Below are 21,984 nucleotides of genomic sequence, written 5' to 3'. Positions count from 1 at the left end.
AGAAAGAGAGAGAGAGAATGAGCGGGGGCTGGGTTAAGTCAGTATACCGGAATGTGCTTGGGCAGGACGAGGCTGACACAACCCAGATGACTGTGAGGGAATCCTTGGCACCGGGTGATTGGGAAACCCCGTTCAACCCCTCCTCCGTCCCTCCTTCCTTGCCTCTCTCGCTCCCTCGCTCCCTCTTCAGCACCAAGACTCCCTTTGTCTCCCAGGTCTGGTGCTGTAGCCAGCCTGTCTGCCATAAAAACATTACCCAAGCAGGGAGGTACTGTTATGGGGAAAATAGCTTATGTCAGGCACCTGGAGCATGGAAAACACTAGGATACAGTTTTTTCCTTCCTTTTTTTTCCTCCAGGCCTTTTTGGGGACTTTTTTCCCGCTGTCGTGCGCTGACTTGATTTATGCCAGTGTAGCCTACTGGACAGTTATCGCTATTTTTTGTGCTCAGGTTACATCAGGATTTCACTGAAACATTTGGAACATCTTGAAACATTTCACCTGTTTCAAGCCCAAAAACTGCAGTGTAGAAGTCACTCTAATTGTGTGTTTTCGTGCCTCCCATTGTTTTTTACCTCTTTTTCTCGTATAGAGTGTATGAATGAGAACTGAGCCACAACTGATTTGACATTTTCAGGTGCTCGCTTAATCTGTCATATAACCTCTTACTCAGAGAAATTAATCAAAGACACGGAGAGATGCATGGGTGGAATTCCCTTTGTTCTTCTGAGCATTAAGCCCTCTCTCTGTTTTAATCGAGTGCCTTCCCATTGAGTCGATACACAACACTTGAATTAACTTGTTTCTATAAAGCCTCAGGTCATCGCACGTGTTCCTCAATCCCCATTCTTTCCTTGCGGTTGAAAGACTGAGTGTTCGTGGAAATAGCTGTGAGGCTAGTCTGATTTGGCTGAACTCCTGATTGGAGTCATGGTACAGTTCCACTGGTTCAGGGTCTTTTTAAAACCCTGACAAAGAAGTGATTTTTATTTCCGTGGCACGTGTACCTCCTCTCGGGTATCTGTTTTGGCCTCATATTAGTGTGTTAGGTTGGTGCACGACTAAAGACGCCATGTCACGTCCGTTTTCCGAACTGGCTTTTTTGTTTGACTCCCATGAGATTTTCTGGAACATTCTGACCCTATCTACTGTAGTATTTACTCAAGTGAAAACTTTGAAAGAAAGGCTTTTTTTTGTGTTTTTTTGCTGTCCTTGGACATACCCCATTCCCTTTTGACCGCAGGGGTTTCCCTTTTTTATCAGCTGAATGAGAAGGCTGATATGGAAGCTCTCCCTGCAGTTAAGGTGAGGGAAACACACACAGATGGCCAGGCATTACTCGGACAGAAACACATGCCATGCAGGCCTGACCTTGTGCTGAAGCAGATTGTGAAGATGGAAGGGCACTTTCTGTCTTCATTCCCACCAAGTTCCAGTTATGTCCCTGAAACATGCAGGGAAAATGAATAGCTGTAGGTGCCTTGAATGATGACCTTTCTGATTGCCTCACTGGTGATTGATTTGAGACTAATGAACTGTTGGTGGGTATGAAACATTTGTATTGTATTTGTTTAGTAGGCCAAGATGTGGTTTTGCAGCTAGGCTTACTAAGTTTAGCTGGGAACCATAGGCGGACTTGTAAATGTAAGCGTGCTTGTCTGTGGCTATGTCAGACGTAGTCTGGAAACGTCCTAGGAAGTACAGCGCAGCTAATGCCTCTCAGCAAGTCATTGAGCTAAGAGAGTGTGTGAGTGTGTGTATGGACCTGTACATGAGGACCGTTATGATCCATTTGCTATGACTTCTGTCCCACTCTCCACATGCTCTTCATCACCCACTCGTTTCATCAAGAGACCCGTCTAGAAAGTTCTAAATTACTCTAAATGACACAAGGAGGCTGTGGCTCTGTGTTCACCCACCTACTCTAGCAGTGTGCCAGCGTGAAAACGGGTGTCCTTTTTAGAGAGGTAAAATAAAAAATATTACTGTTTTAGTTTGAGCTCAGCGTTAGCTTGTCATTGTCCTAAGTGAAACGAGCGTTACAGTTTCCACTCCAGTGGGCCTGGCAGGGCGGGGCAGGTGCAGGGAACTCCCATGGAAAAGTATATTTGCAATGCTTGTGTACATTTCACGTGGCAACTTTTCCCCCACTCTGTATTGCTTGGGCAGTAGTATCATGTGCCGTTTGTATTTTTCCAAAGTGATGCTGCTTCTTTTGCTAACTGATCTACTGTTGCTGTATCATATTTTCATCTGCAGAACATGTGTTAATTACAAATGTCATCCAGCAGCGGTGGACTCTTAACTATTCCTCCACTCTTTGTGTTGAGTCTTCCCATAATTTACTTTGAATCAGGCAAAATATCATAGGTCCATGATATCTGTTTTCCATTTTTGTCAGAGTTTGATCAAACTCTTCATTGTGAAGCTATCCTAACCAGTTTTGTTCTCTCCATTTTTCTCTCCCTTTTCCTCTCTCTCCCCCTTCCACTCGGTCTCATTCCTCCACGGATTGTTTTGGTCTGACACTGACAGAGCTGCCAGCCGAAGAAGGTAAATATTGATCTTTCCACTGTGTTGTTACTCTCCTTTTACAAGCTCCATGTGAGCATTAACTCAGCTCCACTGTTCCACCAGTGTGAGGTAAACGCCGTGAGTACACATCTCTTTAGCATCCCCAACAGCTTCCATGACTCGCACAGCGCTCTGTGAAGGGTTCAGAGGTCGCCTATGCCTCCAGTAGGCCCTTACAGGTACACAGCCATCACATCAGCAGTAGCCAGCCTGGACAAATAAGCCATAAGAGATTTTGCATTAAAAGAGATCCATCATGATGTCGAAGAAAATTCCATCATGCCTCTCAGAGCGTTGTTTGCATTCTTCCCATGAAAAGTTACACGCAGTACTTAATGGACCTTCTCCATCAATATTATTATTTTATGTCATTCTTCCTTAGAGGAATGTGTATGGAACACAAATGTTTTGAGTTCCTTAAATGCCAGCATCACTGTGTTGGTAGCTTTGGATTCCCCTGCTAGTTTGATATGTCTTCATATGGTACTAAGCTATACTAGATGCATGAAGACCATGTTGTAGTCATTGTAGAAAGGCCTATTTCAAATCTTTCTCTTTCTCTCGTTCTTAGGCAAGTCTTTATGGGACCTGGTGTGTGAGCAGTTTGAGGACCTCCTTGTGAGGATCCTCTTGCTTGCGGCCTGCGTGTCCTTCGTGAGTACCATCTCCTCACCCTCACAGTCTCACCTCCTCATACTGAATCTGCTGCTTATGTGGTGAAATATGCAGGTGGTGTGTTTGAGTGGAAGACAAGGATCTGTAGTCTCCATAAGGGGTCTATGATAAACTCCAGAGAGTTGAGCTGTCTCAGCAAGCGAGTTGCCATTTCAAGCACTAATACATCAAGTCAGTGTTGCTTGACATTTTGAAGTTCGTCTCAGACAATTCACACAACCTCTGCCTCACGGCGAAATGTTTCTTTTTTATATATCTGCCGTGTTTAATATCTCCAGTCACTGAAGGCAGAGCTTTGAGGGAATGCGACGTTTGCAGTTTCTAGACACTTTGCCAAATCGGTGCCACCATTTTGGGTTTGGCTGGCGGGCGCGAACAGAAGGGAGACATGGAGGGAATCCCTGACTGCTGAAAGAGTTTTCCACTCATTATGTCCCCAACAAGTCAGACTGGAATCGTCAGGCTATTTTTGGAGCCTCAGGGGGGCTATTAAACTGTAAACTGTAATACGCGAGATAATATCTGTCCTCATTGCACAATTAATGATTCTTTTAAAGTACACTCCACTCTGGAAGAACATGCATCCTTACATTAGCTGGATGTCAAATTGGTGTTTTATTGCTGGTCTAATGTTATGGGGCTGCCTGCTGGGATCACTCTAATATGCTGCTCATAGCCGAGTTAGGAGAGTGCTTTTTGTTGGTGTTTTTTTTTCTTCTTTCTCTTTGCTTTGTTTTTAAAAGTCTCCAATCTGTAGCGCGCCTCCATTTCTTTCCGAGCATTTTGCATACTGGAAAAGAAAATGTTACAAGCGGTGCCTGTTTTCCTTGTTTGTTTTAATAAACACACCAAACTTTGTGTAAATACCAAACATCAACGCAAAACCAGCTGTATGCCATAAGCTCCCTGGAGCCTTCGGCTCTTCCCTAAAACACGCTGGCGTGCCACATGTGAAGTTTTCCCTCGGGTCGGCTGCCTTTGATCTATGCTGCCACAGGCCTTTTTCCCCCCTCCATCAACATTACTATATTGTCCTTCCCTTTTAAAAATACAAATGTTAACATAACTGAAAAAAAAAACATAAAAAAAAAAAAACATAACTGAGGAGTTCTGTACTAGTCATTTGGAATCCTGTGGTCTTGCATAAACCTAGATAAAAGTACAGGATGTGCTTATATGAAGGAACACTAGATAACGTTAAAGATGTGGATATGTATATGAAGGAAGAGAAAACAAGAGAGAGAGAGAGAGAGAGAGAGAGAGAGAGAAAGAAAGAAAGCCCGAGAAGGCTGTGATGGAGAGGCATGTGGGAGATTTCTGCGCGCAGGCAGCCCACAATTTCAACTCATTTGTGTGCCTGTTTGAATATATTAAAATGGAGGCATTGAGCTTTCCTTACTTTTTGCATGTTGTGGAGAACAAAGAGACTGGTATCCAGGCGACAAGAGTGCCACACAGAAGAAAGTGAGGTTTATGTGAAGTTATAAATGATGTGTTTATGACTCCATTACCCACCAGAGAAAGCCATATAGTCTTGCTTGAACTTCTTTAACATTGGCCTAGATGGCAGACTACTTCACATCTATACACTCACAACGTGCCTCGGTGAATAAAGAAATGTCTACAGTGGATTCTTATCCATTTATTTTTGGGGGTTTGGTTGAATTCAGACTATTTATAGTGGTTAGTTGAACTTTATTTGTCTGTGGTCAGTGTATTTATGCAAGTTGTCAGGGGAGCTATATCACTATTTTAAGATGGCCACAAAGCCAAGCGTGTATGTTTTGCCAGAAACCGATTACAGTTATAAAAAGGGCAGCATGACCAGAAAAAAGGTCCCTTCAGACAATTGATACACTTCCTCATTTTGTGAGTGGCAGGTTTTTCTGTTTTTTTTTTTTTTCAGGATGTCGGTTGCCTTTTTAAGCACAGGGCAGAATATGAACAGGAAGTGACTAAAGAAAAATCTTGTGGTTGTTGAATGGGGTGTTCTCAAGCATCCTCTGTTTTCTGGTCTGCTTGCTTAAGGTTGTGGTGTAAACTGTTTCCAACACCTGAAGGTTCAAGGCTGTATGATTTGCGTTCTGACTGCCAAATGGCAGTAGTCCTCACTGAATGCCTCTTCACAATCCATCTGAAATAAAAACAGAATTCCACTACTTTTGATCAGGCAAAGATTCACTATGTAACCTCTAGCTTGTTGGCCCCACGATGGTGTCCATACTGTCTAGTTTAGGTCTGGCGTCTCTGTCAATGTCCAAATGCTTTTTGATGCTGTAGGTTGGTCATACAGCACCAGCTGTAGCACTAGCACCGTTCAAAAGATGGATTTCATGGCTTTCTGTCAGCACTCCATTAAACCTTTTGTACGACACATCTGGATGGAAATGATGAAATATCGATTTGGCTCAAGGGGTGTATGAGTTCCTTTTTCTTTTTTTCTCTCAAGACAGCCAGGGACAGTCTGGGTCCTGCTTGAGCTCCATGTAGGGATGGTTTCTCTTATCCACACATTGTCTGACTTACACGATCCCTTTTTCCTGAGGCTCCTTTTTTACACTTCAGATTATCTCACTGCCTTATACCAACTTCCAACTGCCTTTCTTAATGTAAAACCAGGATGTGTTAAGCCAGGCAGGTCCTGTAGGGCCGTAGAAATGGCAAAATAGTTTTTAACCATACCCTGCATAATGTTTTTAATACTACAGTGGTCTCATCTGATTAGTAGTGCTGTCTCATGGTACAAAAGGAGCAGTATGTGAATTGGACGCAGGAATGTTATGTCTTGTTTCAATGCCCACTCTTGAAAATGAAAGTGTTGTAGCTATACTCTTTTGTCCGTCATGCTTTTTTGGGAGTCCCTGAGCGTGACCATTTCCTCTACCTGACTTGTTCTCAAGGGCTCCAACAACCCGACACCAGAAGGATGTATTTTCCCCCAGAAATTAATTGTGTGGCACGTACCCTATGTTTCAGACTGTACACTAATTACTCCCTCTGACACGGCCATCACTCAGTAATAGTGCCCTCATCTCTGAGTAACATTTAATTGCCTGAATTTCCGTGCAGATCACTTGGCCTGTTGTTTGCATATGAGCCCAGTCCAGGCATGGTAATGGACTTGCATAAGGAGGACTGTGTAGTAGCAACAATGGTATACCTCTGAACCAGTGGCAGCTGGTATCACATATTTCTGCATTTAAGCATTACATGATCATGCTCCTACTGAAATTCCATTTTTTTCCAAAGCCAGTAGACAATTTTCACCTAATCTGAATGTGTTGGCAATAGTTATGTCCCTGTCAGGGGTCTGGGGAACATAAACAGTGCCTGCCTCAGCTATACGCAAACAATCCAAAGATTTAATCAAATTAATTACAGTGAATTAGTCAATGTTCAGTTGATGTCAATTGGGACATTCAATAAAAATAAAGCATGAATGAGCCTGTTTACCCCATTCACAGGCAATTCAATATGAACAATGACAATATAGTATTAGCTCACTTACCTTGCTAGCTGATGCTAGCTAGCTTACTCATTTGCAAGCTAACTCATTTGCAAGCCATTCTCTCCTGTACTTTCTAGTTTCCCTTAGGAAAAAGATACATGTGAAAAATGCCTTGGAAACCAAGCATTGTATCTTTTAATGTTGAATCCAAGTCTGAAGTAAGTTGAGCTAGCTAGATGCACTTTAATTGGTTAGAACTTCTGTCGATCATCATTTACATCAATGCACAATGGTGCACATGACTTATTCAAAATGGCAAGGTGGCATTTTAAAACCCGCTTCAATAGGGGTGTTTTTTTTTTTTTTTTTTTAATTATTATTTATTTATTTTAAACAGACCTTTTGCTCCAGGTTCTGAAGTCCATTGATGTGCTTCATACTAATTGTGTGCACTTTATGTCATTGTCATTTCACTGTTTGTACAGCTTACTTTATCAGTTTGTCTATGCAGTAAGCAGAAACACAGGCCTAGTAATCAATCATTAAATAACACACTCAGTTTGAATCCATGCGTGTTGTTATTTGCCTTTTTATTTATTTAGCATCGCTTAATCTGTTTAAATGGACGAGCCACCCCTGGTCCCAACCCCCTGGCCAGCATGTGGGAGTCAGTTGGACTGAGTCATGGAGTCATTTTTAGGTCCACTGTAATTCTAAGGCCATATCCTCCAGCCCCTCTTAACTGTAGCTGTAAATTCAGAGAGGGCTATTTTTTTTTCTCCAAAATTGCGTTCCCCTTATTTCCTGCCATGTGGCTGTGGACTCTGGTGGAAATAAAGGACTGTTTTGTTCCTGTTCAGCACCTGCACAGTACTGCTGCTGAGCTTCTACCATTTCCACCCGTGCCAAGCCAACAGGGCCTCTGTTGTGGCGGGGTGAATAAGTAGTGCTGGCACCTTGGGTACGGGCAGTGCCCGGTCGGTGTTATCGAGAGTGCTGTGCCACACACCCTGCACAGATGTCGTCAGGTTTAATAGTCTGTGGTCTTAGTCCCTAGAACATACATACACAGCAGAAGGACCTCAGGACAACTCAGGATAGCTTCAAGTGACTTTGGAATGTGTTTGTGCCCTTGCAACAGAATACAAATCCTGACGGCTATTGGGTACTAAGGTGTGTGTGTGTGTGTGTGTGTGTGTGTGTGTGTGTGTGTGTGTGTGTGTGTGTGTGTAACGTACAGGCTCAATGCACGAAACATAAAGGGGAGGCCACGCTGGTTTTATAAGAATAAATAGTTTATTAAAAGGATAAGGCTACTTCAAAGTAAAAGGAATGCAAAAGTGTGGTGCAATTCAGTATTGTGAGGGGAGAACCAAAGTGTCGTGCAAAGTCAGTTTAGGGGTTAACAAACGAAAAGATTACGAGATCAAACTTTCATGCCAACAAAGAACCAAACACAAACCCAAGTTCCTAAGACCTACGATACGCCAAAGAGCCAAAATGCCGGGAGGACCAGAGCAGCCTTGACTGCCGGCTGGTCATGGCTTATGTAGCCCAGCTAATCAGAAAACCACCCTTCTCAATCATCTGCCCAGCTGATCAGGAACACAGCTGTCCTCAATCATATACCAAGCTGCTCAGGAACACACCTGTCCTCAATCACCTACTGCAGAGACAGAGAGGTGGAGAAAAGCAGGGAAAGAGAACAGGCATGACAATGATAGGGCGGGGCCTAGACCAGCCAGGATCATAACAGTGTGTGTGTGTGTGTGTGTGTCTGTGATTTAGGTGCTGGCCCTTTTCGAGGAGGGAGATGAGACCACCACAGCATTCGTGGAGCCTATCGTCATTTTGATGATCCTGGTGGCCAATGCGGTCATTGGTGTGTGGCAGGTAGGTCTGCAGTCCAGAGGTTCTTTTAGCCTAAAGTTAGAGGCATGACTCTAAAACTAGTGAGCTGACTACCTAACTGACATCAAACTTCACAGCTTGTTTAATCACTCCTTCACATGACCATATGCCATCAAAATACATTTGGGAGTGTTATTTAACACTCTTAGGTCCAAGGCCTTTTAGACTTTTCAAAGTTGTCTGACATGCCTTGATGTTTTTGTACATTTTGCTTAACTAAAAACATTGATGCACAAATGGAATATATGATTCTATTCTAGAAGACCTCAGCAATAATATTAGAAAAGGGTTCAATGTTTCCGTGGTTGTTCTTTTTATGTCTCTAAGACGAAAACTCAAAAATAAAAATATCCCGGACAAGAATTATGCACATACAAAAACATACCTTAACTTTATACCTATATTTTTTTTAATGTAATGTACAGACCAGAAAGTCAAAGCTTTAGTCCCCACACTTGTCCAGACTAATTTGTTCATCTCTGCAAGAGGCAGTTGTTGCCCATATTCCTCTTAGCTCAGTTCTATAGAGGGTAAAGAAAAAATAAAGAGGCTACTGATTAGAGGTCGACCGATATATCGGTCGGCCGATGTATCGGGCCGATATTTGTCATTTTTTTTATCTATCGGCATCGGCTGATTTGTTTTCTTGAAGTAACAACACATGAAAACATAAAATGTGACGGATTCAAGTTTTACAAATAATTCTCCCTTCCCCCCTCCCCCCTCCCACGGCCCAGACAGCAACCCTAAAATAAAGACAAATCATAGTCTGTACACATACATATATGTATATACATTGAAGAAAAGAATAACTAAAATAATAATAACATAAATAATACATTTAAAAAAAAGGGGGGGTTCTCTGGATTCCTAGATTATGGATATTTGTAAGTATTAGGCTGTGTGTGTGTGTGTGTGTGTGTGTGTGTACAGGGGCACGGACTTCAGACTTAAGATACTAGTAGGGGAGTAAAATTGTGTGCATCTACTTATTAGTGTGACGCTTTAGCATGCAAATTAATGGGAAAACTTTTAGATATCGGCCCTAAAAATCGGCCAAAAAAATCGGCAGCCCATATCGGCTATCGGTTAACCCTGACCTCTAAGTATCGGCATCGGTTATAGAAAAACCCATATCGGTCGACCTCTACTACTGATATCATGTGAAAATCAGTTTTCTGTCCCCCTGCTGGACATGTGAGAATAGCGAGGGGCTGTTTCCTGAAAGGATTTGCCCCATTTCACACCTGCTCGGCTTTAGCAGTTCAGAGAAATTCCTGAATAGGTGAACATAATGGCAGTGGACAGCATGGAGACGTCTATTTTTTTGGGACGTATTTGCTTATTAAATGTGTCAATGCCGCTCCTCCATAATTGGACAAAAGTCCCCTCAAAGGGAAGCAATTAGTTTGTGGCTGGCAGGTTATCAAAACCCAAACAGTGTGAGCAGACCCAACGAGGTGGGGAGAGTTGGTGAAGGGAAAAATCCCTATTCCGGCCGCACACACTTCATTATGGGTTTAACTAATGGGGCCTAACATGGTGGTGTCTAGTAGTCAGTCAGGTCTTTTTGGAAAACATTAACATGTAAGTAAATGGATTGTTTGGATTTGTTTTTGTATGTGTTTGCTGGAGACGAACCGTTTGATATATATTATATTTATAATCTATTTATTATATTAGGTGCAAGAGTATTTTAGTCCCAGATATTGAGCATAAAACATGTAGCCATACAAAATGTATACTTAGTTAATATAGACTTCAAACACTTAATGAGTCATAGTGGACAGCGATCATCTCATCTGTGGGGTTCTTGCCCCAGTAAACAATACTTGTCCTTCCTCCCCCCACCACAGGAGAGGAATGCGGAGAACGCCATTGAAGCTCTGAAGGAATACGAGCCGGAGATGGGCAAAGTGTTCCGCATGAACAAGAAGGCCGTCCAGAACATCAAAGCCCGCGACATCGTCCCCGGGGACGTGGTGGAGGTGGCAGGTATGGCGGTAGACATACAGTTGGACACTAGTTTCCCATGGACGCCGCGTCCTCTAAAGCGCATAAATACATGATGTAAATGGATGTCTAATGGGGACGTATAGCACGAGTGAGCATCCAGACCAGCAGAACATGTGCATGGGGTTGGTTAATGCGACTAAATGCAGCCTAGAGGTGGGTGGGAAGAATGCAGATGGGAAATCATACAATCTCTTCTGGCTTATCCGATGTCTTCCAAGATTCACTCAAGCGTGTTATTATGCTTCCCTTCAAACGATTTAGTAGTTGTTGTTTGCGGCATCCATTTGTCATGTTGCTCATGCACACATCCGACGGGAGAGGCCATTTATGAGGGCATCACGGAGGGGTGGGGGGGCTGGCATCATTTGTGCTGTTGTCGGAAGACTTCAATGGAACATTTAATTCTGAGTGGTCTCCCAACTTCTCTCTTTCTTGTCTCTTTTTTTTCTTTTTTTTGTCAACTCTGTCCAATTTTTCAAGTGTTTTCACCAGCTGCCATCTTCCACACATGATGTCTCTCTCTTTCTTTCTTTCTTTCTCTCTCTCTTTCTTTCTTTCTTTCTTTCTCTCTCTCCTTCCCCCCATCCAGCCTGTTGCTGCTTTTGCTCAGCCACTGGCTACATGCTCAGGTGTTTGGGGGGAGCCCTCTGCCAGCAACGCCTGGCATCCTTGCAGGAATATCCCAGAGCGGGTTGCATAATCGCTGTGTACCCAGTCACCCCCCCCCCCATTCTGCGAGGTGCCAGCTCCGAGACGTGTTTGGTGTGTGGCATTTGGTGTTCTGCGTTCGGCCACGAAAAATAAAATGGCCTCTGCAAAGTGGCTGCGGTTTCACGCTGGATTTAGGGGCCCCCATTTAAGTTTCCAGCTCCGCTCGCCTCCTGCTTTTCCATGCTGTCAGTCGCCCCAAAACCACCTGGACGTGGCTCGCCCGCCTGCTTCTACACACACACACACACACACACACACATACACACACACACACGCTCCCACTCATGCTGTGAAACAGCCCATGTGTAGGCAAGCCTCATCTAAAAATAAACTTGTTGTTACTTCTGTGCATCTCTCTGTGTGTGTGTGTGTGTGTGTGTGTGTGAGAGACAGAGAGAGGGAGACACACACACACACACACACACTCCCACAGAGCGAATTGCACATTTGTGTGATGTGGACAGGGTCATGTCATCAAAGTAATTAGTGTTTTGTTTCTGTAAACTTTGGCTCACTAATGATCTCTCTGCAGCGTGGTGAAGTGTGGAGGAAAGGATTTGTGCAAAGCAGCGAGGCAGAGGGGCAGCAAACAACAGTTTCCGTGAAGCAGACATGACAAAAAGAAAAAAACATCAGTGGACTCGTACGTTGTAAAGGTGGAACCAGCTCTACCAGAAAGACTTCAGCTTATGCTTACCAGGAGAGACATTTTGCCAGACATTTTGTTATTTGTAAGCGATGTGCCATGATTTCACTCTTAGGACCATGGTTGGTACTATGATGAGCTGTATCACAAAAACCAGAGGAGATGCGTAGAGAAAGGGGAAAGTAAAAGATGAATGAGTGGTGGACAGAATAGTTAATGGGGAAGTGAAAATAATGCTGTAGAGTTCATTTCCCGGCTGTATGTTTGTAAATGATTACCTCATGACCGTACACTTGGGGTTAGGGGAGAGAGAAGGTGTTACCTAGTCAGTTGTGTTACCTGACTCTACACAGAGGGGAAACAAACCTCTCCTTGTTCTGCGATGCCTCCCCGGTCTGTGCTGGGGCAGGCCCACATTCCTGCCCCCGTGTTGAGCAGTACACTTACCAGTAGGAGCAGCAGCCGTGCCCTTACACACACACACACACACACACACACACACACACACACACACACACACACACACACACACACACACACACACAAACAGACAGACACACTCACCACCAGGCCGGGGATCAACATCAACATCTGGCCCACTCGCAACCCCATGCCGACTCATCTTAGCTAGGTGTGAATGTGTCACCAGCAGGATAAATCCCATCCCTACATTCGTCTGAGTCTTCAGGCTTGTGTTTTAATTGAGTTGTGTGGCAGGAGGATAGCCTGATATAGCCTGGTCCCTGCTGTACACACGGAGATGTTCACTACTAATTTCCCACGTGTACTGGCACGTGCAAATTTACATTTCGCAATCCTCCCGAATCTCCCTGTTGAATTGTCCTTTACATCTGCCAGAGTAGGTGCCAGTGGTGTCTGCTGACGACATCCTTAGCGGTCAGTGTGCCAGGCTGGACCGCACATGGTTTTTCTGGAGAGTGGATGTTCACACTGCAAATATGTCAGGGCTGGTGGAAATGGCTGGCACCCGTGCCACAGGAAGATGTCTGTTGGTGATTTTAGGATATGGATTCGGAGAGCGACAGTGGAAGGTGCCATTCCCAAATCCTTCCCCCTCCATCAGCTCTTGAGTATAAGAATGATGTGTGATGCCCTCCCAACAGTGCAGTTGGTTCATCTGCTTGACCTTGACCGAAATGTAGTGCACAAGGGAATTAAAGTAAACCAACGCCCTCTGATTTGCATTTAGCATCAAACGAGAACAATCTATTCGTCATGTTATGGCGTTATAAGTAAGAATATCAATGAGATCTGTTGTATTTCATAATGCACTTAAACTTTTGCAATTAGTAGCTGAAGGATTAAAAACTGATTTGGACTGTGGAATGTGTTTGCCACAGTAGATTGCATTTGCGCATCATGTGGCGTCTCGGAGGGGAATTATCTCCCCTTTTCGCGCTTCTGTTTCTTCCCTCGCCTCATCTTGTTGCTAAGCAGTACCAAACCAACGTTAAGTCAGGCAGCAGTCCAAAAAAAGAGTGTTTAAAAAAACAAAACAAAAACACATTGTCAGTGTTGGGAGAGGAGAACTTAAGATGGAAAATGTAAATTTAGTTTCTCGGGGGAGAAAAAAAATGCTAGAAGGCCAGAGCTGTACGGGCCAATCCTGGCCCCAACGAAATGGCAACCCAAACCACCGTACAGTTTGTCCCTCCGCGTCATTCCCGTTGCCTAGCTCCTCATTATGTAGCTTTTCTTGCGTCTCAGATTAGTAAGTGTTGATTCCGTTGGAACGTTTGCAGAGCAGAGGGCAACAGCCACTTGATTTGTGGGGTTTTGGAAAATGTTGCTTTTCGCCTCTGAGTGGAGTTTACCAAGAGTAGGAATATGGTTGTTTTTTTAAGAGCGCAGTCTTTAGACCCCTGTGTCCAGCCTTCTAATTGTCACTTGTGCCAATGTTACGCCACGCTTGTGAATCCAGTCTACAGTGGAACTTTCCCCCCAGTTATAAGATGGAAAACATCCACACACACCCCCCAACTCTATGCTATGTGGGTTTGAGGAACCGGCGGAGGATTTATAGGAGGCCTGAGGAGATGGAAACCTGTGGGAGAGTTTGAACCTGGGCTCCCTCGCACCCGCGCTGCCTGTTTCGGAAAAGTCCGTCACGGTCATCCTCCACGTGGAGGGGTGCCCCCTCTCTCTCGTGTGTGTGTGTGTGTGTTACAGTGCTACTCACTGAAGGTGTGCTGCCCTTAGGGTCCAGGAAAGGCTGTGTTTGCAATAGGGCTGAAATCCAGCTCTGAATGAATCCATGTAAACACTTTTACATTTACCCAAATTTACACAAACACATTTAAATGTAAATGAAGTTAGTCATCATGCTGCTGTTGTTCTTGTGCATTGTAAATGCCAGACACCAGAACAATCTCTGTAGTCTCATATTGTTAGGCAGCGTCTTGTGTAATCCCACTCATGCAGCAAAAGTGGCTTCCTTTGTGCCTTTTAGTTTGCTTTGGTGCCGCGCTTGTAAAGGAGATGGACCACCCCAAGTTGGTGTGTCCTGACGCATTAGCATTTAGATGAGATGTGTTCTACGAGCACGAGCAACACTCCATTGAGGAAGGGGGCACGAGGCGGCTGCAAAGGGAGGAAGAGAGGGAGGAGGAGGAGGAGGAGGCGGGAGGAAGAAGACCAGAGGTCCTTATCTGCTGCTGTGGCCTCCGCCTGCACACACCCGGCTCGGAGGGGACCTGACCAGGAGGTGTGTGTGTGTGTGTGTGTGTGTGTGTGGTGTGTGTGTGTGTGTGTGTGTGTGGCTTTTTTGGAAAAGCAAAACCGTGGTGTGCGGTAATAGATATGAGACGGTTAAAAAGGGACACCAGAATGAAAAAAATTGAAGAAGCATATGCCCGCTAGTCTTGCAATGCAGTATTTACTATCCCTCTCCCTTAGTGTCTGAATAGTCTCACCATGGCACGTTGCTGTGCATGACCAGAAAGAAGGGAGGGCAAAGCTCTTTTGAAACTGCTCGCCCTAAGGCATGTACTCAGTGAAGTGATCATGCCTTTTATTATTGGTGTCTTATTGATGACCCTATTGAATAGGAGAAACCAAAGCTTATTTTATTTTCAGACACTGAAGTTGCTGCAGGTCATCACTTTAAATCAGTTTGAACCAGTGTTTTGGTCTTTTCTGCCTATATTTGGACAGGACAGTGAAGAGTTGTGGACAGGAAGCGAGGCGGAGAAGACTTTGGGAGAGGATTCTCGCCTGTGTCCCCGCAGGCCATGAAGCCCATAAATGGGGGGCTTATCGGCTTGGGCCATAGTGCCCACCCCTTGAGTGCTTTTCTAATAGCCATATATGGGAAGTAGATGTACTGCCTAGCAGATGCGTAATATGGCCGCCGCATTAATTGAGAGATTGAGCACCAATTAAATGTAAGCAAAATTATGATTGTATAACTGTACGTGGCATGAAACGTTTCGTTTTTTAAACATGCTTGCATACTTTAGATGTAGGATTGTTAGTTGAAGGCAAGAATGGATTTGAATACAATACTTAATGTAGAGTAAATGCTACATATATGCCTACAAGTATTGACTTTCAAGCAAGTAGTAAAAGGTTGAGAGCTTTTCTCAAACTAGTGCTGTGGTGCGAGTCAAAGCCGTGGCAAACTGCACAAGGAGCAGTGGTGGGGATGTGAGTGGTTTTGCAGCAAAGTGTGGTGGAGTAATTGTCCCATTAGGGCATGGCAGGGCGGGTTGGTGTTGCAGTGATATGTTGCTTTGGGGAAATGTATGGTGGTATTGTAGTGTTATAAGATGTGTATTAAGATGTAAAGCGTGTTCAAAAAGTGTTTTGGAAGAGGTAGCCTGGATGTCACAAAATGGTACACAAAGGCAAAACCGTGGTTGCAGGGAAGTGTTTTAATCCGTGGTTATGAATAGTTTCTTTCATGCTACTGTATTTTCCCCCATCTCTAGGGGTAGGGAGGAAAAGCTTTTTTTGTGTGTTGTGGTGTCGAGCAAGAGATTTGTTATTGATCAGGTCAGGGAAAGGAAGGTGAGGTGGCGGTGACTCCATCATTGCTGTATTAAGCCGTCTTTGCAGTGTGCATGCCGTTCGCCTTTGAAGCCAAGTTAGGGATCTCTGTAACTAGTCGTTGTTCCCTGGCTCGGGGCTTTGTTTGCACTGGGGGCGTTCCGATGTGTTGTTTACCTGGGGGGGGGGGGGGGGGATGGGTGTGAGGGCTCCGGCTGCCCCAAATGAGCAGTGCCGGATGGATGCCGAGAGCAGTGTTCCTTTCTCCCCCTCATTTCCTGCATGATTACAGCAGCAGTCTGCGCCTACTACTGCCACAGGCAACCAAGAAACCAGAGTAACTTAGCGCTACCCGAAGTAACCATCTTGGTTTTAAGTAACCTTTGCTCCCTCATGCTCGCTCTCTCTGCTCTCTCTGTGCTCTTTCTCTCTCGCTCTCTCGCCATGCTATCTCGCCATTTTCTCTCTCTCTCTCTCTCTCGCTCTCGCTCTCGCTCTTTTATGTGCTTTCTCTCCGTCATGCTCTCTTTCTCTCTTTTCTAAATAAATATGCATGCCTAGCTCACAATTTTCTTTTGTGGTGTTCTTTTGCTTTAGTTGGTGACAAGGTGCCAGCAGACATCAGGATCACCTGCATCAGGTCTACCACGCTAAGAGTGGACCAATCCATTCTTACAGGTACGGGCGAGCTCTGGGTATGCAGGTACGCCTGCATGGCATGTCCCTGAGGGCATCTCTGAAGGATTCTGTGTGTTCAAAAACAGTGTCTTGTTACAGGTTTTTGTCTTTGTAATGACCCTTATGATTTTGTGTTTTGAGGGCATGCCTCACTCAGGTGATTGCCTATCAAAGAGAGAGCTAAACTCCGGTGGTCCTTCACCCAAAACCATTCATTGCATTTCATGTACTAGTCTTCCTAAGCACTGTGTTATCATCATGTCAGGGCAAGCTTATTTAGTGTCTCTTTCCTTTTAATTAGGGGAGTCTGTGTCTGTGATCAAACACACTGACCCTGTGCCCGACCCCAGAGCTGTCAATCAAGACAAGAAGAACATGCTGTTTTCGGTGAGTGTTTTCTTTCTGTTTAGGGCCTAGTAGGTGGGGTTGGATGTTGCCATGCGTTACTCTAGTCCATTCCCGTACTCACAAGGACTGTAGATTTCCATCATGGGCATGGCTCTACAACAACAGAGCCCTGTTATGAAATCACTTGGACGGAGAGTGCTGATTTCTAATGGTTTCCCTTTTGTGCTAATGGTTTGAATTTGAGAGATTTTATTAATTTTTAAATGGTATTTTTATTGAAAAAATGATTAACACTTTTAATTAAAAGGCATATTAAAGTATTTTTAGATTTTCATTTTTTAGATGTGTTTCTTCTGGGAGCCACTAAAAAGGGTTTCGTGCAGAGTCAGGTGAAAATGATTTAGCTGTGTAACTTAATTGCTAACTTAGCTTTTTCTTTTTTTCTGACCGTGGACCATGATGGCATTGTGTTGGGTCACATTTTCAGCCCTTTTTGTTTTTCTGGCGCAGGTCTTATTGCACTGGCGTGATGTGCTGTTTATAGTCCCCCTAATCACATCCTGGCTCATTTAAGATGGACTCCCAGGGGAAACCCACTTATTGAAATTATGTTCAGCCATTCAACCCAAACAGATACATTTGTCTTGGAAAAGTTGGCCAGGGCTTTGATGTATTCTGTTTTTAGGATTGGCTGCCTGTGTGTTTGTGTGTGTGTGACTCAAGAGAGTGTGTGTGTGTGTGTGTGTGTGTGTGTGTGTGTGTGTGTGTACCACAGGGGACCAACATTGCGTCGGGTCGCGCCATCGGAGTGGTTGTCTCCACCGGCGTCGCCACGGAGATAGGCAAGATCCGCAACCAGATGGCGGCCACCGAGCAGGAGAAGACGCCACTGCAGCAGAAGCTGGACGAGTTTGGCCAGCAGCTCTCCAAGGTCATCTCCCTTATCTGTGTGGCCGTGTGGGTCATCAACATTGGCCACTTCGCCGACCCGGTCCACGGTGGCTCCTGGGTGCGCGGCGCCATCTACTACTTCAAGATCGCCGTGGCGCTGGCCGTGGCCGCCATACCCGAGGGCCTGCCGGCCGTCATCACCACGTGCCTGGCGCTGGGTACGCGTCGCATGGCCAAGAAGAACGCCATTGTGCGCTCGCTGCCCTCCGTGGAGACCCTGGGCTGCACCTCAGTCATCTGCTCCGACAAGACGGGCACCCTCACCACCAACCAGATGTCTGTCTGCAGGGTGAGTGAGTGAGTGGGCGGGCGGGCTTTAAAGGGGTGGTGAGTAACATTCAAAGGTTTGCAGTAGAGTCCCCACAGACCAGTGTTGCTACTAGAGTGATGCTTCTGTGAAATGGCAAAAGGACATTCACTGTCAGAGAGGTCAGAGATTGCTTTCAAACTTTTCACAGCACTGCAGCTCTCATGGAAAAATGGCTAAATCCAACTTTGAACCGTGTACCCAAACAGCTTGTCAGTTGTGTTTCTTGTTTTGCTGTTGACAGTAAATGTCATATAAACACATATGATGAGAAGGTGCTATGTTGTTCATCTGTTTTCCTTTTGAAAACAAAACCGTACCGTAGCCATGGAGATTTATACTCCAAAGTGCCTTCTGATTTCAACATCGTCTAAAGACATCATGGTAAGTAAGCACAGACTTCAAAGGCATACTATGCTTCTTAACAGTTGAGGTCAGTTTTATACTCACATATGGCTTTCTGTGAATCTTTCTCTCCCCCTCTATGTCCCTGTCTTATACGTGCCAACTCCCACACACTGAACACCTTTGGGAAAAGGTTTAGTTTGATCCTGAGCCTTCCCTGTAGCCTAATCTTCAAACCACATCTGTTTGTTCCCTAGGGGTAGGCTCACTGTTTTGATGTGGTCTCTGGAACATGAACAGGTGGAATTTGGGGAGCGGGGCGAGTTTGGGAGGGTGGGTGGGGGTGTGGGTGTCAGCCGGTCGGCCGGGGGTGGCTGAGGGGGATGGAAACTCCCTGTGGTGCCGTAATGTTTACCGTCGTCACTTAGGCCTTTGATACTGTGCCATGGGTGGCTAGCTGTGAAAACCCTTGCATGACGAAATATAAGTTGCTGTCTTTATGGGCCTCAGTGCAGAAGGGCAGGACCGACACAGGCCAAAAAGACAATGCCATTTTAGAATGTCAAGCCTACCAAAATGCCACAGTGGAGGTACATTATTGTTTTTCTGATAAACACAACAACAAATAAAAAACACACATCCCTCCATCCATTGCTTGCATACTGCTGTGTACTAGACTACATCTCATAGAAACCCATATTGGCTTGGTCCTGAGAAGAATGGAAGTTGGCACCTGGGTCTGAGGTGTCTGCTGGCTGTTCCTGGGAAGTGCGGGTGTTTGTGTTGGCACCAGCTCCCCACTGGCAGATTCCACAGTCTCTCTTCCTCTCTGTCTCTCTCTCTGTCTCTCTGTCTCTCTCTCGCCCCTCACCACACCACTGAGGTCATATCTCACCACCCTGGCTTGTCGAGGCCTCACCCACACAAGCCAGAAATCAGACCGTGAGGTATCTTTGTCCTCACCAGGGAACTTCCTGCCTTCCGCCCGGGCCAAACAAAGTCGTCAGTGCCATGGAGAAGGTATCCTCAGACAGCCTCTCTTCACCCCAGGCTGTCGAAGGTGTTGTGCAATGAGTGTGTGCTCTCTTCACCAGGACTCTGCTTGCCTTTTGACTCCTGCTCCTCAAGTCGTGTCCAGGCACGACTGGAAGGCAGTTCTCATAGTATTTAGTCTCATATCCCAGATGTTTCCACTGGGTCTTTCTTAACACAGTCCCTCTCCCTCTCGTGTCTATCTCATACACACACACTGGCAAATGCAACCTTTTTGTGTGTGTGTGTGTGTGTGTGTTTTAAGAACAGGTTGACCTGTGTCATTCACAGTTTGAAATGACTTGGGGCAATATTTGTGTTTATTAGCACAACACCCCTAGTGCCTGAAAGGGCGCACGTCTGTTTTTGTGCTTGTTTTAATAGGGAGTGCTTCATAAAGACCTGTGGTAGCTCAGACCCACAGTTCTCTATTTTCTGTCACTCTTGGCTACTTCCTGTGCATTTCACACTGTGTGTGTATGTGTGCGTTTCCTGCCAAGAAGGTGTTTCTCTTTCTCTCTCTCTCACACACTCTCTCTCTCTCTCTCTCTCTCACTCCCCCCCCTCTCTCTCTCTCACTCTCTCCCTTTCTCTCTCACTCTTTCTCACTAACTCACTCACTCACTCACTCGTTCTCCCTCTTTCTTGCTGATGACGTGAGTTGAAGCCTGTGGCTTAGGTCCTGTTGACTGCAGGGAGTTCCCTCTTGCAAGACCTGCTTAAAGGCACCCAGTGCAACTTTATGTAAACATTCAATGAAAAATAAACATTCAATTTCTAGTCTTTTTTACACGTAATAAGTTTCAATAACTCCATACCATTACATATCGACATTCAAAGATGAGACGTCGTTGTGTGGTGAGAACTGATAGAAAATCGTAAACAACAACAATCGCCGGTGGTGAGAAGCCATTTTTCCATTGACTGGAAGCCTGCTTTATTTATTGTAGGTTACAAAAAATTATATATTATTATTACATCCGTTCATTAATGTATGTGTTACATTAGGCGAGACTTTGAGGTGTGTGTGTGTGTAGGTTTCCTGTGGGCTCGCATTGAGAAACTTTTCCACAGTTCTGGTGTTTTGAGGTCTTTGTGGTGCGGTGTTCCCATATCTCCCTTCTCCGCCTTCCTGACCGGCACAGCCGGGCTCCCGTCAACACACCCCCCCCCCCCCCCCCCCCCGCCTGCCTCTCCGCCTGCCATCGCTCTTGTTTCCCGCCAAGTATTTTCATCTCTTCTCTCCTCTTCCCACTCCGCTGGCAGCGCCCATGGGGCACTTTCAGAAAGACACAGCGGTCTATTGTCCTCAGCCAAGAGGACAGGAGGATAGAGAGACATCAAGAGCAGGATCCGGAGACCGTACGAACATGGCAGTGTCGGTGAGATGGCAGGAGAAGGAGGGACCTGTGCGTGTGTGTGTGTGTGCATCCAGCAGTGATGGAGCAACAACATTTTGCCTCACTGCCAGAATCTGGGAAAAGCTTCCCACAGGCCAATCAGATGGGACTGCTAATGACTTCATAGCAACTCATGCTAACAGTCATACTCACTGTATCCTGTTTCTATGGTGACCACCACCCCCCCCCCCCCAAGCCACATGGCTCCAGATATGGCCAGATTGATGGAGTGTTTTTCATTTTGTAACTCCGTTTCGAAAGAATAATGACCCAAGGGCTGAAGAATGTTCCCCTTTGAGTCAGTGGCGATGTTTAGCAGGCAGTTGAGCGGGTTCTGAGATTGTTCCGTTTGGATGGCCCTCGGAACCGCAGGTCAAGCAGCAGGAGATGTTCAGAAATAAACTCACTTATTCTAAGATTTGTATTGCCCATTTGGAGAAGTGCTTTTTCACAGGCATTTGCGTAACAAAATCGATATTTTCCCTCGGAACCGCATGTTTGTGTCCTCAGATGATCGACGGCCCAGTATGGACATTAACAGTTCTCTGTCTGTCACACGCTCACTGCACACTACTTGGTTGAATTCTTCTTCTTTGCCTCTTTCATGTTCTCCATTTCGTTTCTTGATAAATAATTGGGCTTGTTTCATCCATTCTGATCAAGTCAGAAAGGAATTTCAGACCGACGCAGAAATGGATGTGTGTAGGGTGATGAGGGTCTTGCATGGATCATTTCCTAGAAATGGGTTTATATGAACAGCAGCTTCTCTGAAAACACATCAGGGTGGGAAAGAACATTCTAGTAAACAGCTGCTTCATTAATTCTCCAATCAGCCCTTTTTTTTAGATGCACATTAAGGCAAGGTGATTTTTGTGTGTGTGCACGTGAGGTTATGCGTGTGTGTGTGTGTGTGTGTGTCCTACTCTGACCCCCT

General features: G+C 45.2%; 1 protein-coding gene across 1 annotated transcript in view; it reads left to right on the top strand.

Annotated features, from left to right (window-relative positions):
- The window catches only part of atp2a3 (ATPase sarcoplasmic/endoplasmic reticulum Ca2+ transporting 3), a gene marked incomplete at both ends in the record, with an annotated part of 46,881 nt that overhangs the window by 7,077 nt on the left and 17,820 nt on the right, over positions 1-21,984 (top strand). Inside the window, 7 exons of the mRNA XM_080831789.1 lie at positions 2,536-2,553; positions 3,146-3,228; positions 8,486-8,590; positions 10,465-10,603; positions 16,587-16,667; positions 16,969-17,054; positions 17,791-18,255. Of these exons, the coding sequence (XP_080687915.1) occupies positions 2,536-2,553; positions 3,146-3,228; positions 8,486-8,590; positions 10,465-10,603; positions 16,587-16,667; positions 16,969-17,054; positions 17,791-18,255 (977 nt within the window). The remainder of the gene's footprint in view (positions 1-2,535; positions 2,554-3,145; positions 3,229-8,485; positions 8,591-10,464; positions 10,604-16,586; positions 16,668-16,968; positions 17,055-17,790; positions 18,256-21,984) is intronic.

This window comes from Sprattus sprattus, assembly GCF_963457725.1.
Source record: "Sprattus sprattus genome assembly, chromosome: 1".
NCBI lineage: Eukaryota > Metazoa > Chordata > Actinopteri > Clupeiformes > Clupeidae > Sprattus > Sprattus sprattus.
This window is presented reverse-complemented; position numbering and strand designations above follow the sequence as displayed.